The sequence below is a fragment of the Semicossyphus pulcher genome, unplaced genomic scaffold (genome assembly GCF_022749685.1).
Source record: "Semicossyphus pulcher isolate SPU_LCO1_2020_fin unplaced genomic scaffold, fSemPul1.0.p SCAF_9, whole genome shotgun sequence".
Classification (NCBI taxonomy): Eukaryota; Metazoa; Chordata; class Actinopteri; order Labriformes; family Labridae; genus Semicossyphus; species Semicossyphus pulcher.
In genome coordinates this window covers 28,393,423-28,407,788 of record NW_027211770.1, presented here as the reverse complement: position 1 = coordinate 28,407,788, position 14,366 = coordinate 28,393,423, and the positions used below count along the sequence as shown (strand labels likewise).

Genomic DNA, 14,366 nt, shown 5'->3' with positions numbered 1-14,366 from the left:
ATCCAAGCTGTTAGACAATGAACTTGATGCAAACCTAAATGACAAGGTGTGTTTATTTTGTTTTGAGACTTCAGTAATGTGGTTCATGAAGGTGTGGAGGTGTGATATCTACCTCCTGCTTTATGGGTTTGTAATCAAACTGTTTCCATCTGTCCTGTATTTTCTTTGGTTGTATTTAGATCCTGCAGATTTCTGCACGCTGTTTATTTCTGTCTTCACACGGTTTTCTCTGCCAGCTTCTCTTGATAAAGAGCCTCTTGATCTCTACAGTCTCTACACATTAAAGTGGCTTTACACTGTACAGTATATAAAATTAAGTGTTCCTGTTATTCTGCAATCTCAGGTTCATGAGCTGGATTTGTTGGCGTGTCCTCCAGCTACACACCTGTTCATTCACGTCTTTACGAGCGTGAGCATCAGCTGAAGGCTGAAAATGTAAATGTACCCCGCCCCCCCCTCTGCTCCATCAGGCAGCTGTTTTTTTCCCCGGGACCATTGAGTTGTGTGAAGACACCAGAGGATTTGTTCTGCTCGAGAGGGATTTAGCGCTGTCTATTGGTATTAAAAATAAATCTCTCCTTGTGTCGCTGTTACATTATTACATTTTCCCTGTGAGGATCCCTATCACGTCCCTGATAACACCGTGCTAACGAGTGTGGAACGCCCAGAGGAGAACGCTCATTCCTGGCAACATTAAACCTGACCCAGATGATCGCTGTGTCAGCCATAGGATGAGGAAACAGAGCGGCAACATCCCGCTGCGAGACAGGGGACGCAGTGTTGCAGAGATCAGATTACAAGATGTCTTCTAGCAGGTCTATCTCGACCTATTTATCCCAGCCTAGTGGCATGCACGGGGGACTTTAGGTACTTAAATGACTGAAGATTAAACATAACCCTTGTTCAAAAAACCTCAGCCTGACCCTGTATTCTGTGCCATCAAAAGGATTATCACTCACTGATAGCAGAATCCAGTTAAAACAAGGGAGTCTCTGCCCTGAGGTCGCTCGGATAGTCTGCTGGCTTTAGCCGTAAAGAGCTCCGTGTGTTACAGTTTCCTCGGCAGACAGAAATCCTTTTTAAACACTCTCATGTTGACTAAACTAAACATTTCCTGTGATGCCTGCTGGGACATATGACCATCCCTTCTCTATATCCTTCAAGTCCCGTCAGCCAGATGGCATACATCAGTCATAAACTGGATGTGATTACCAGGGTTTTCCATCAGTTTTTATTGCCCTACATTGTGCTGAGAATAATTACATTCAGTACTCAAGCTATACACAGATGGTTGGTGTGCCATACCTCTACAGTGAGATTTATTAAAGCTTTAAATCAGGGTTTATATTTCTAAGAGCCACTATTCTACATGTCTGTTGAATTCCCTCTCTCTCTACACGTGTGAAAGTCGTCAGGTTCCTGTTTGATGTTTTACAAGCTGGGGAAAACATCTATATTTCAGTTATCGCTGCAGTCCTGTTGATTGCTACAAATAGTGAGGAGCAATGGTCACTGGGATTGCTTCAGATATGTTCTGCACTAAAATTGTTTCTGCAAATTGCACCTGCTTTTGCATCATACATGGCATTTTGTCCCTGCCCTTGTGTTGAAAACCAACTGGATGTTTGGTTGACTGGGTTTTAGTGTGTGACAGTTGTGTTTGTGTTTTTGTCGTAGCAGTGTTTATGCTACTCTCTCAGCCAGCTTTAAAGAGAGATTTTAACCTAAATGAGGCTCGACCTGGATAAATACAGGATGCATTTCAGAGCTCTGAAAATGTGGTTTCATGAAACAGGATTGTGTGAAAGTAAAATCTTAATTTTTAGGTTCCTGCAAGAAAGAAGAAGTTAAGTTGTGCCTGAACATTCAGCCAAGGGCGTCGTTTTCATTGTAACATTGGTGGGGACGACGACTGCACTCTCCCTGCTTTATGAAGGATTTATGAATTCACAAACAAATGACTACAATCAGGCGATTATGGTTCCATCTCTGCTCGAGACTAAAAAGAAGAAAGTTCTGAAGTATCTGATCTCTGTTTCTTCCTCTGTTCTCTTCTCAAGGTGACACGTCTCAGGTTGTAACTTTGGTTACCGCACGCTTTCATGACATGAGGTGTTTCCATTTCAGTAGTTACGCTGTGACCAAAGACGCAAGGGCAGCGATGATAATTAATATTTATGATATTTAAAAGAACTGCACTCACCCGGGGACAGAGAGAAGGAGAGAGAGTGCGCATGCATGTGGACAGAGTGGAAGCGACGCAAAAACTGGTCATTTGATTATGAGACATGTTGTTCTGCTTTATAGTGTTTGAACTGTAGCCTGGAGTCCTTGTTTACACTGACAGTCAGAGTGACGGCTCTCTCATATAAACGACTCCTCCGCAGGTTGAATGTGCTACAAGTGTAATTTGGACAAAATTATTGGTCGGGACATGTCCCTACTGTCTCTACCCAACTCTACACCCTTGCATTCAGCCCACAGATATATGTTCGATGATCTTTTATTACCTCCGCCAAGAGGTTCCGCTTTCCAGACTTTATGTTTTGTTTCTCAGCAGCATTACAGAAAATATTGGTCCTTCTTTTTTTGAAAGTTAGTGAAAGTTTGTAGCATGGATCAAGGAGAAACCTGTAGAACTTTTGACTGGATCAATGGCAATGTGAACAGTGTTGTCAGCCACCACAAACATCACTGCTGAAATGAACGCAGCAGGGGTGTAAGAAATGCCGTTTTTTAAAGTCTAAGATTGGACCATTTGCCACGGCCGAGGTTGTGAAAGATATCAGTGGAAGTGGGTATTGCTCTTAACATTCGAATAAAAGATCATTGATCAAACTGTATATTTTTATGCTCAGTGTTCAGTGACTTATATAAACACTTTGTGACCAGCACTTCTTGCTCTACAGCTCCCGCTGTGCTTAGATTGTCGCTTCTGTAGGAGGTAAAGTGCCTATAAACAGCAACAGAATTGAATTTGGGCATACAGGACAACATTACTCACATCGCTCCGTTACACGAGAGTGTGACTTTGGATGATTGTGCAGCTTTAAAATGAGCAGAAATCCAAACCCTGTGTTCAGGTTTTATCTGGCTCTTAGACCATTTTGAACCACAATGAGTTCGGGCGTGTAACCAGTGTTTTTGTTCAGCACCTGCTGATTTAAGAAAAGCAATTTTCTTTTAGCCTGATACTTACCTTAACAGGTTTTTACCAGGAGTCACACTCAGAATGAGGGGCGAGTGTCCCCCAGAAATCCATTAAGAAACAATCTCCTGTTAAACATCAGCATAACTCTTTTTGCCTTTCAGGTTTCATACCGCTCGCTGATGTGTTATGTTGAATGTGTAAAGAGTTCTCAGCAGTATTACTCTACAGCTCAGCTGTGTGTGTGTGTGTGTTTGTTCTATAGGTGTCCCGACGGTCCTCGTCCCAGCACAGTGCGACCATGTCAGCTTCCCTGCAAGAAAGACTGTATCATGACCCCTTTCAGCGACTGGACGACATGTCCTGTTTCTTGTGACCCAGGTAAAGTAAGAAAATATAAACCGCCTGCTAACAGCTTCTTTGACACTTGGGTTTTTAATTGATTTGATCTTTGAGCAAATTGATTTCAGATCTACTTTGATTGAATGTCTTTTCAATCTTGCTTATGTAGTTTTACAATACTTACTTTAAAGTGCTAATCTCGAAGATCTCACTTTCATTCTCTTTGGCGTCACCTGTGGTGATAAACGGTAATTGCGGGAGCACACTTCCCAGATATCCAGACAGTGTTGCATGTGTGATGTTCACGGTTGGCTCCGGTTGTAACTCTTGATTTTCCTGGCTGACGGTCGCTTTCCTTTTTAGACTGTTTGCTTCATCTAAGTGTCAAATTTGTTTCTTTTTCTTTGGATTTTCACTTCTTGTTGAAGTTGTATCTGTAGTCATCCATCTTTTCTTTGTTTGTTCAGCCATAGTAGATTACTGTTTACTCGCAACACTTGCAGAGACCGGAAAAGCAGCCGCTTAGCTCCGCCTACCCTCTCTGGCAGACCAACCACTGCTGGCTGATGGAAAACGCGTCACTAACTCGCGAAAGTCACACCAGACACCCAGTCTGTAATACTGCAAATGCAAAGGCTTTCATCAGTGGGCCACAGGCTCAATCACCATTGTCTTACCTCATACGGCGATAGATAGAGACTTAACAGACATTTCTTTAAATGACAATCTTTGAGATTATACTTTTAACAAAAAGCTTTTTACACATGTTTTTAACCCTTTTTGGCATTGCAGTTGTAGACGTGGTTGTAGGCTACAATAGCAAATCATAACATGATAAATCATAACATGATAATAAACAATAAAATCAGGTAGTAAGTATTGCTATGATTCTAATCCAGCCTAGAAGTCTACACAGAAGCAATCTTAAATTAACCGTGTGGAAAAACTACAGAGGTGGGAGCCTCTGCACCGAAGCACAAGCATTAACCACCACATGCACTGCAGACATGCTCTCACGTCGCGTTTCACATAATTAATTTGACAGATTGGCGTGTAAGACAACCTTTTGGGCCGACCCGGCAGGCCGATTCGCCCGTGACTACAGGTGTCGGGGAAGTTCATCGCTTGTTGTTGTTGTTGTTGTTGTTTTCGTGCAGTGAAAGAAAAACATTGTTCAGATGAGGTCACCTCTGTCAGGCAGCCGTTGCCCGAGCTGTCGAGAAGCGGCGCACACACACACATTAAATTGATTTATGACTGAAAATCATTACCGTCCATATTTTGATGACCTCTTCATGTGACTCGGCAGCATAAATCACCTCACTCTGCGCGTGCCGTACCGATGGCAGTGCATTTTAATTCTGATGCTGTTGATATGTTCACCTTGTGCAGAGAATGACAAACACCGCCCACACACAGAGGTTTAAAGCAGGACTATCCGGAGGCTCGTTTCATCCTAATGAACTACTCGAGGGCATCTCCACACATGTAAATACCGTACATTTAACCTGGGTCATTTCCAAGGTCTAATGGGATATTTCACGTCATCGTTGTGGGCTTGATATCAGCAATCAGACGTGCGTCTTGTCCTACGATAGCTGTCCAATTACATTTGGCAGTAGTGCTCTCCAAGTCCATTCTTCAAGGACTATTAGCAGAGCAGCCTAGCTTATCGCTTTGACATGTTCCTCATCACTTTCCCATGCAGACATTTCTTATTCTAATTCAATCATTGTCTGTGTCTGTTCAGCTGGTAACGCCGTGAAGAGAAAGCAATCAAGGAAACGTCTGATCATCCAGCAGCCGTCCAACGGAGGACAGGACTGTCCGGAGGTGCTGGAGGAGGAGCAGGACTGTGAGCTCCCCAAAGTCTGTCCAGGATTCAGGTAAAAGTTCTGCCAGGATCTTTAATGCTGATGTCAGAAGGAGGTTTTGCACAACTTTGCCTATGCTGTGTTTTTTTATAGCTTGTGTTGACTAAGTTTCAGGAACTTGAGTTTTTTTTTTTATAGGCTTAAAAATGTCTTTTTTAGGAGGAGCGCTGGTTTAGCTCAGTTGGTAGAGTCAACACACTGATCGCAGGCTCAGTCTGACAATCATTTGCTGCATGTTATCCCCCACTCTCTTCAGCTGTCGGCTTTTTGCCTTTATAATAAAGGCAAAAAGCCCAAAATAATCCTAAAAAACATATATATATGTATATTAATGGAGGCCCAAATTACACGTTTGAAGAACAATATCTCTCAACTAAACGTTGCTGATGATTGGAATACAACATTTCCCAGATTTACTATGACTTCTGGTATAAACCACATAGACACGATTAGACATAAACAACTACAGCTGTACACCTCTACTTAAGTTATATCTGTTTCTTTGGCTCAGACCTTGTCTTCCTAGATTTGTCGCCTGTGTTGCCTGGATGGCTCTCCATCGCACTCCCAAAAAGAAAAATGAATCCCTAAACTCATCTTTTCTATCACAACAAGTGCTTGTTTTATGTTGAATTACTTGTTATCTGCTATATGTGTTTTTGCATTAATACATGCGCTGTTGTTCTCTCTGTTGTTGACAAGCATGACAATCAGTACAATCTACAAAGGCTGTTGGGCTAATTAATTTAGTGATATAACAGTGAATAATATACAGTATGGTGTTTTGATAACAAAGAAAATACTTACTGCATCATTTAACTCATTTGCTTTGTATTATAGAGCTGTTGTAAGTCATACCTACTGTAGCTATATGGTGACTCAACTGAGGTTCAAATGTTGTTTCAGAATCAACCTCTAAGTCAAAAGGCTATTTTAAGTTTGTAGCACCACTGTCGTGTAGAGGCCAGTATACTAATAATAAGTATATGTCTAATTTCTTTTTTTTAAAGATGATATTTTTTGGGCTTTTGCCTTTATTTATAGGACAGCTAAAGAGAGACAGGAAATGTGGGGTGAAGAGAGTGGGGGATGACATGCACCAAATGATCGTCAGACCGGGAGTCGAGCCTTCGACTGTAGCCTCTGTACATCGGGGCGCCTGCTCTACGGACTGAGCTAAACCAGCACCTCAGATTCGAGAGAATTTCGTCAAAATGTCTAAAAACAGTTTTCCACTGACTGACTTCCAAGTTGGAAATGATTAACGATAAGCAACCGCATCATTTCATCTCGATCTATTGATGTAGTAAGAAGATAAGCTTGTGATAATGATACCCACAATTAAATCTTATTTATTACTTTGCAAAATACACAAACAGTTCAGCTACTTTATAGAATAGAACTGCAATTTAAATCGCAATATTGGTCTGAAAAATCACCATTATATATTATCCTCAGATAGTTTAAATAGTGTCTATAGCACTCTACTAACTGTCTTTTATGACAGTGCAATAATGGTGTATTATAAAACTATAAAATGGCTACACTGTCCTAATGTATTCCAGATGGAAAACCCACAAGTGGAGGAAGTGCCAGCTGGTCCCCTGGTTTCTCAGGCAGAACAGTGTCGGAGCGCAGGAGACCTGTGGACCTGGACTTCAAACCAGAGGTATGGAAACTGATCTCTGCATCTCCCTTCCCCCTGCATCTTAATTGAACCATTCCTAATCGCCGTGAATTAAATCTTTGCTCATTGCGGTGCATCTGGAGCCCGGCCGTGAGCCAGCAGGAGGATGTGCCAAGCTTTAAAGAAAAGACCCAATTTTCTCAGAGCTAACATCGAATCATCCCACTTAAAAGAGACGTGACACAAACTGAAGCTGACACCCCTAAAAACATAAACAACAGTCTTTTTTTCTTTATTTTTTTAGGTTTCTTTTTTTTTTATAATCCTCCTGAGTTTGGGAAGGAAATGTGTTCACAACTCACCGTGAGCCTCTGGAGACTTGTTTGACAGTTTGGATTGTTTCACTGCTGGCTTTTTTTCACCTCAGGCTCTTGTCATGCAATTTTAATCGAATGTCTCTTGTTGAAATTTAGGAGGAGATGCTGCACCTTGCCTATAGCTTATGACAGCGCAGCTTCCTCTTCGTATGGTCTCCACGCACAAGTGACAAGTATTTTATTGGAGTTGTGACTCTCCCTCTTTAGTGCATATTTCCTCTTGCCTTTTTATAGAGGATGGATGTACCATGTAGTCCTGGGAGGCTTTCATAAAAATCCAATTTCAGGGGGTCACGCAGAATGATCAATTTCATTATGTTCCTGCGCCTATAGAAGGCCATTATTAGTGCTTATATTTCTGTTTCTTCTCCAATAGCTTACAGTAATGGACGGAAGAATCAATTTATTCATGAAAATGCTTTGAGGTCCACTTTAGGCTTGCTCACCGTACTGTTCCACATTCTGTGCAGCTTTTCTCTGACTTGATACAATGTGACACCTGAAGTCCAGGCCCTCCTGCGCTCCTCTCCTCCCCTCTGACGCCTCTAAATGGCAGAAATCTGTTCGTGAGTGACTTAAACCAAATAAGACTCACTGTCTTCTCTGCTCTGTGTTTTCTGACGGTGTTTTGTATTCTTTACATGGACAGAGGCTCCACTTTAAGAGGGAAAACACTCTGAAAGCACTATTAAACACATGGAACAACTGAGAGCATGTGCCTCTCTCTCTTTCTCGCCCATTGCAAACACACACACACACAAGATAAGACCTGACCTCACACACCGGCAGACGGAGGCTTTCCAAACCAATAGCAGTGCCCACGGGGGTTCAGCAGAAATGTGCTGAGAGATTGATTTCTCTGTAGGTACAGCCCTGCAGAACGTCTGCATCACAGGAAAATGAAATATTGCAGCAACACAAGTAATACGCTTTATTGAAAGAACAAAGAGTGGGATGATGTAAGCCAACACAAATTGAGTTGTGGACTTCAAACCAACTGAGGTAGGGACGCACTTCAGTGTCTGCTCTGCTTGGAATTGTTCTTTAGCCCCCATGAGGTCTGATCTGAATAATGCAGTTACGATATATTCTTCATTAACTATTTAGAACCCCTGTTTAAAACTTCATGTGATGTAATGTTGCTTACCAGTGAGGGGAGAAGTATATGGATCTATTGCTTAAAGGGCCAGTTCGCCGATTTTTAACCTTGGTCCTATCATGCTATTATGGGGAGCTATTGCCATTATGGTAGGAAAAAAAATGCACTTTGGCTCTGTGCCTTTGGAGGACGCTTTACGCTTCTCCAGTGGACCCTGGAAAACCTCTGCCAGACTACGGAAAATCTAGGACGCCCGCCTCCGATGTCATGTCTCGTTCAAAATCGTCAGGTTTGAAATGTAGACTGCAGACCTGAAGATTTCTTTTAGGCAATCCACCGGTATATTCGCGTCATCGCCTGCAGCAAAACGGTAGTATTTTACTCCAGCGTCTCTTGCTGGGCCGTTCCTTTCAGAGGGAGGGGCGCAATGCATGCTGGGTGTTGTAGGAATGTAGAATGGGCGAAACCACAAGCTGTTTGTACAACTTTCTCCACGGCCCACCCTATCCCACCCACCTTACCCACCCTATCTCACCCACCATACCCACCCACCATACCCCCCACCATACCCACACACCATACCCACCCACCTGACCCAGCCTTTCCCACCCACCTGACCCACCCTATCCCACCTTCTTTATGCTGTCTGATATGCAGCTGTATCGTCTGCTCTATATTTTGCAGAGGATAGAGCAAAAAAAAAATCCTTCAGTAAATAAGAAACTAAGCTGTCAGATAATCTGTCCTGCAAAGTGCGCTCTGACTTAATTGGAAAGAATACTGTGACAACAAGGGACTTTGTTTGCAGTTTCACAGGAGGACAACATAATTGCAATTGTCAATTAAAGTTTCACAAAGGTTCAGATGGATGTGGAATATTAAATGTAACGTCTTTGCTCACTTTATTTAAGCATTTCTTACTCTCAGTTGTGTTAAACGACAAGTTTTCGAGTATCACAATGGGAATGTATGTAGTAGTTGCAGTATCAGCCATGCGAAGCACGTAGTTATGGGTATCCGCTGAATAAAATCCATTACATGCACCCATACTCACTTTGACAACCTATCAGTCAGTTGAAACAATAAAAAACACATTCACGTCTTAATGAGGCCTTTCTGACCCCTCTTCCTCTAATCCTTCCAGCTGTGTCCTGTCGCCAGCTGGACGGGACGCAGGCCGACATCAGCGAGTGCCTCAGATTCGCCAAGGCCATGCCCACCATCACTCAGCACTGTCAGCTCCCCTGCCAGGATGACTGCCAGCTGACCAACTGGTCCAAGTTCTCGTCCTGCACAGCTGACTGTGTGGGGGTCCGCACCAGAAAGAGAGCATTGATAGGTGAGCACAGAGAGCGGCGCAGCACGGACAATGGGCTGCTGTTTCTGGTGAGCTTCCTTACACTGTAGTTAAAGTGTTGGTGAAGTATCAGGCAATTTAGGGCGTAATGTTGATGGTAACGCTCCAAGACACAAGCAGTAAAAAGAAACAACAGGTCGTAAATCTGCTCAGATAGTTCTTGCCAGCTAAATGCTCCAGTGGGATTGAAGCAACAAATCTGAAATAACTCCTCAGCCTTTGTTATCCATCAGAGAGTCCCCAGAGAGCCGCCCTGTGCATCACAGCCATAAAAGCAAAATGACAAACAAGAGTGGTGCGATGCATTAAGAGGTTACTAGTGGGGGAAAGTCAACTTTTACCGACCAGATAGTAGATGTGAAACCCCAGAGTTTGTGCAGTGCAGACAAACACTGTTCGAAGAGGTGGTGTAATCGTTCTTAGCTTTAATTGTGGTGGAGAGGGACCTGATTTTCAAGTTTTGCCCTAACTTTCTTTTTATGTGTTCCGTAGCGTCGTCCTATTTGTCTTCTCAATCAGACAACAATACCACAGGGTTCCTCCGCAGTATGGAAAAGATTAGAGTTTGATTAAAGTCATTTTCAGGTCTGAATAAGTAAAGAAAAAAGAACAGCGTATGGATGAGTATTTGTGTTTTCAGACCGTTGCCTCAATTCTGTCTTCTTTACAACAGAATATATTCAAAGCATCTTAAATAAGCAAATATTAATCTTGTCTGAGCTTTTATGAGTCATGCAGTGATGTAGTTGTCAGGAAAGTAAACAGGCTCTCTTTTTTTTATGGCTGCTTTCATCGTCTTTCAATGCACACTGTGTAAAAACACGGCTGCACATCAGACTTTAAATTAAAACTGATTTCAGTTTCTTTTTGATAAAAGAGACTCACAAACAATTATATGATTGTGTTTATTCAATATTTAAAGGCAAGCAAGTTTATTTATACAGCACACAAAGTGCTTTACACAAGGCAACAAAAGCAAAGAAACACATTATAAAACAGGACATTAAAAAGCAAAGTGAAGATAAAATATAAACAGCGAAAACAGGGAAAAAAAAGCAAAATATATTTCGATATAAGTTCAGGTCCGGTCAGAACACTACAACAGTATATGCTGACTTTGTTGTGTTCTCAGAACTACCTTTTCTAAACCTTTTTCCTTCTAAACCACTGAATGCAAACAACTTTCATGCTGAAGTCTTTAATTATGATTTGTCAGTTTTATTTCTTCCCTAGTTTTTAGAATTCCCAGAATTAAAGAGAAAATTATACAATTATAGGAAGCACAGGTGAGTTCACCTCTTCCTTGGGCTTCGAACAGTGAGCATTTGACTTCTAATTAGAAGTGCGCACTCAGTATCTTGAAAAGGTAAATGCAAGTTTTGAAGGGCTGGCTTGACAATCCCAAATATAAAGCCGGGTAGCATTTTATAACACACATTATTTAACAGTTTGATTTAAACACCATTTATGGAAGTTATAATCTCGACAGTTTTGTTCTCTTTGGTCAGTCTCTTCAAATTAGTTTCTTTTTCTTTGGATTTTCACTTCTTGTTGAAGTTGTATCTGTAGTCATCCATCTTTTCTTTGTTTGTTCAGCCATAGTAGATTACTGTTTACTCGCAACACTTGCAGAGAGCGGAAAAGCAGCCGCTTAGCTCCGCCTACCCTCTCTGGCAGACCAAACGTGTCACTAACGGGGCGCTGCTTGTGAAGTCGCAGCAGACACCCAGTCCATAATAATACTATATACTGCAAATGCAAAGGCTTCTATCAGTGGACCATAGGCTCAATCACCATTGTGTTACTACATTTGGCGATAGATCGAGACTTAACAGACATTTATTTAAATGAAAATCTTCAAGATTATCACTTTAACATAATAAACTTCAAGCTTCTTGTACTCTGATGTCAATATGGTCTGAAAAGTCTGTAAATGTGAGTTGTGAAATGGGAAAAGTATTTAAACCCTGACACCAAAACAACACACATGCAGATTCATTAAAGTGGGAAGTAAAGTGTATCATTATGTTGAGCAAAACGTATACTTTGCTGCAGCCTGTTGGTCACAGTTTGTTGCTTAAATGCAATTAGCAACAAGCAGCTGCGGTCTGTTGATTAAACTTTGGCAAAACTTAACTGAATTATTCAAATGCAAAACAAACAGCATTTGCAGACAGACCAGCTTGATGCACACACAGGCAACTACAGGTCAAGACGAGAGCTATCAAAGATATGCCTACTTATTTTCATGGGAAGCAACTCCTAATGAAAAAAGTTGTATGCACAGTGATCTATGATTAACGATGCCTGGCATGTCTGAGGATAAAAAACATCAAGCTGTTTCAGGAAACGAGTCCTCTGCTGGAAACTATTTTGCCAGCGTTATCATCATCAGGAGTTGCTGTCGCCTGGCGCATGTGGGAGTCGGGGCAGCAACTCTGTCATTCAGCCTCTTTTTTTAGTGAGTACACTATCCCATCCCAAACAAGGCCCTGACAGTAGCCTTGAGTATGTTCAGATTGAAAGCTGCTCCAGCCGAACAGAGACAGAAATCCACAAACACCATGTGGAGTCACCTCTCCCTCGGCAAGTCTGCTCATCTCTGTCCCTCTGCTGTCCTCAGGGAGGAGCAAGAAGAAAGACAAGTGCAAGAACACCCAAATGTACCCTCTGAGTGAGACCCAGTACTGCCCCTGTGACAAGTACAATGCCCAGCCGGTGGGGAACTGGTCAGACTGCATCCTGCCCGAGGGAGGCAGAGTGGAGAGCGTCCTGGGGCTGAAGGTCCAGGGAGACATCAAGGAATGTGGACAGGGCTACCGCTACCAGGCCATGGTGTGCTACGACCAGGACAACAGGCTGGTGGAGACACTACGCTGCAACAGTCATGGTGAGGTCGTGTGTGTGTGTGTCTTTTACTGCGGCTGCCTAGTTTGCTGCTTTGTGTTGGTTCGGCTAAAATTACATAAACATATTTCTGTATAATAACAGCTGTGTGGATCGTTGCAGTTTTGACATGTCAGTGCTGTATTAAGGGAATTGCAACTACATTGGTACTAGTATGGTAATTGTTTGAGTTTGACTCTTTGTCTCTTTGTTTTGGGGATTTAACTGGAATTGCAAAAATGACCTTTTGCTGACATGCTCTGAATATTTAGAGATAGTTATACCTGTGTAAAATTATCTCACATTATTATCGCCATAAAACTGTCACAAAGTTAACATTGTTTCATTAAATAAGCCTTTGGATAGGGATGGACAGAAATCAAGTATTGGAAGGGCCCAGGGACCAGATGATCAAAGTTTGTCTTATTAATAAGCTGCGACATTGACGCCTCTTTTATCAGTATTTTCTAACATTTTGGTGTCATTTATTATCACACTGCAGCCTCTCCCCAGCTCTCTGTGCTCACTTCACACAGAGTGAAATCAGTGAACAGCAGAGCAGAGAGGCCACGCTGGAGACAGTGAAGCGAGCCAGGTGAAGATGAATCAAAGAGTAGTCGAGTTGACAACAACAACACTCATTACGGTATAAACATGCAGAAAAAGGAGATTTCACTCTGCTCAGTTTATAAGATTTTTTTACCAAAAAGCAAAAGTGAAAAAGTTTGTATGCAGTAAAACTTTTTAGCTTAAAATTTGGTCCATTCTTGTAAACTTGGTTGCTGGCTGAGACGAACCAGCTTCCCTGCAGGCAGTGAATCACATCAGCAGAGGGAGGAGAGGAGAGGACAGGGTGAAGGACTGATACTGACAGACAGTGTTGGGTAACGTTACTTTTAAAAGTAACTCGTTACATTACTGCGTTACCGACTGGGAAAAGTAACGTGTTAGATTTCTTTTGTGTTAACAAAAAATTAACCCCCCTTTGCGACTCGTTACACACGTGTGTTCTATTGTCAGGGCGGCGTGTGGCCTGCTTCACGTCTACCTTTGAATGTATCGACTCTCCCGTCATTGCACAGCCTCGTTTACAGCCCATAATCTGTAACTCTGCAGCCTACTAACAGTAATGACAGATGCAGTATAACCTTTACAGCTCTTTATTATGCTAACAATCTGACAGTGAAGTGGGCAGAGGTATACAGTATTAGACACAGCTGTTTCCATGACAACATCACAGGCTCTTAGTCCCACCAGTGTTGTGGAGCTGTGTTTAGCTGCAGATGCTTCTTCACATTTGAAGTCGAGCTCTTCACAGCTGACGAGCACTTAGCCTCCAGACACAGCTTACATTTCACCGTCATGTTGTTCTCGTCCCTTTCACCCACACATTCAGAATAATGAGAATATTTCCACAAAGTGAACGCTGTCCTCTCTGACAGCTCGCTAGCTGAATTAGCTCGGAACGCATGCACACTGACACAGCTGTGTTTACCTTCTGCTGGTACGCAGCTACTTGCTAAGAAGGAGGAGAGAAACAGAAGCAGTGCTTTGGGGATTTTCTTATTTTGTGGCGACAAAAGGAAAAGAGAAATACTCTGGAGTACTCTCACGGATTACTTTGTAACGAGTTAACACTGCTGACTGATGTCTGTG

General features: G+C 42.3%; 1 protein-coding gene across 1 annotated transcript in view; it reads left to right on the top strand.

Annotated features, from left to right (window-relative positions):
- Positions 1–14,366, top strand: part of thsd7ab (thrombospondin, type I, domain containing 7Ab) — a 178,888-nt gene that overhangs the window by 101,435 nt on the left and 63,087 nt on the right. The window contains exons 10-14 of the mRNA XM_069656696.1: positions 3,414–3,529; positions 5,241–5,376; positions 6,930–7,033; positions 9,612–9,806; positions 12,448–12,714. Of these exons, the coding sequence (XP_069512797.1) occupies positions 3,414–3,529; positions 5,241–5,376; positions 6,930–7,033; positions 9,612–9,806; positions 12,448–12,714 (818 nt within the window). The remainder of the gene's footprint in view (positions 1–3,413; positions 3,530–5,240; positions 5,377–6,929; positions 7,034–9,611; positions 9,807–12,447; positions 12,715–14,366) is intronic.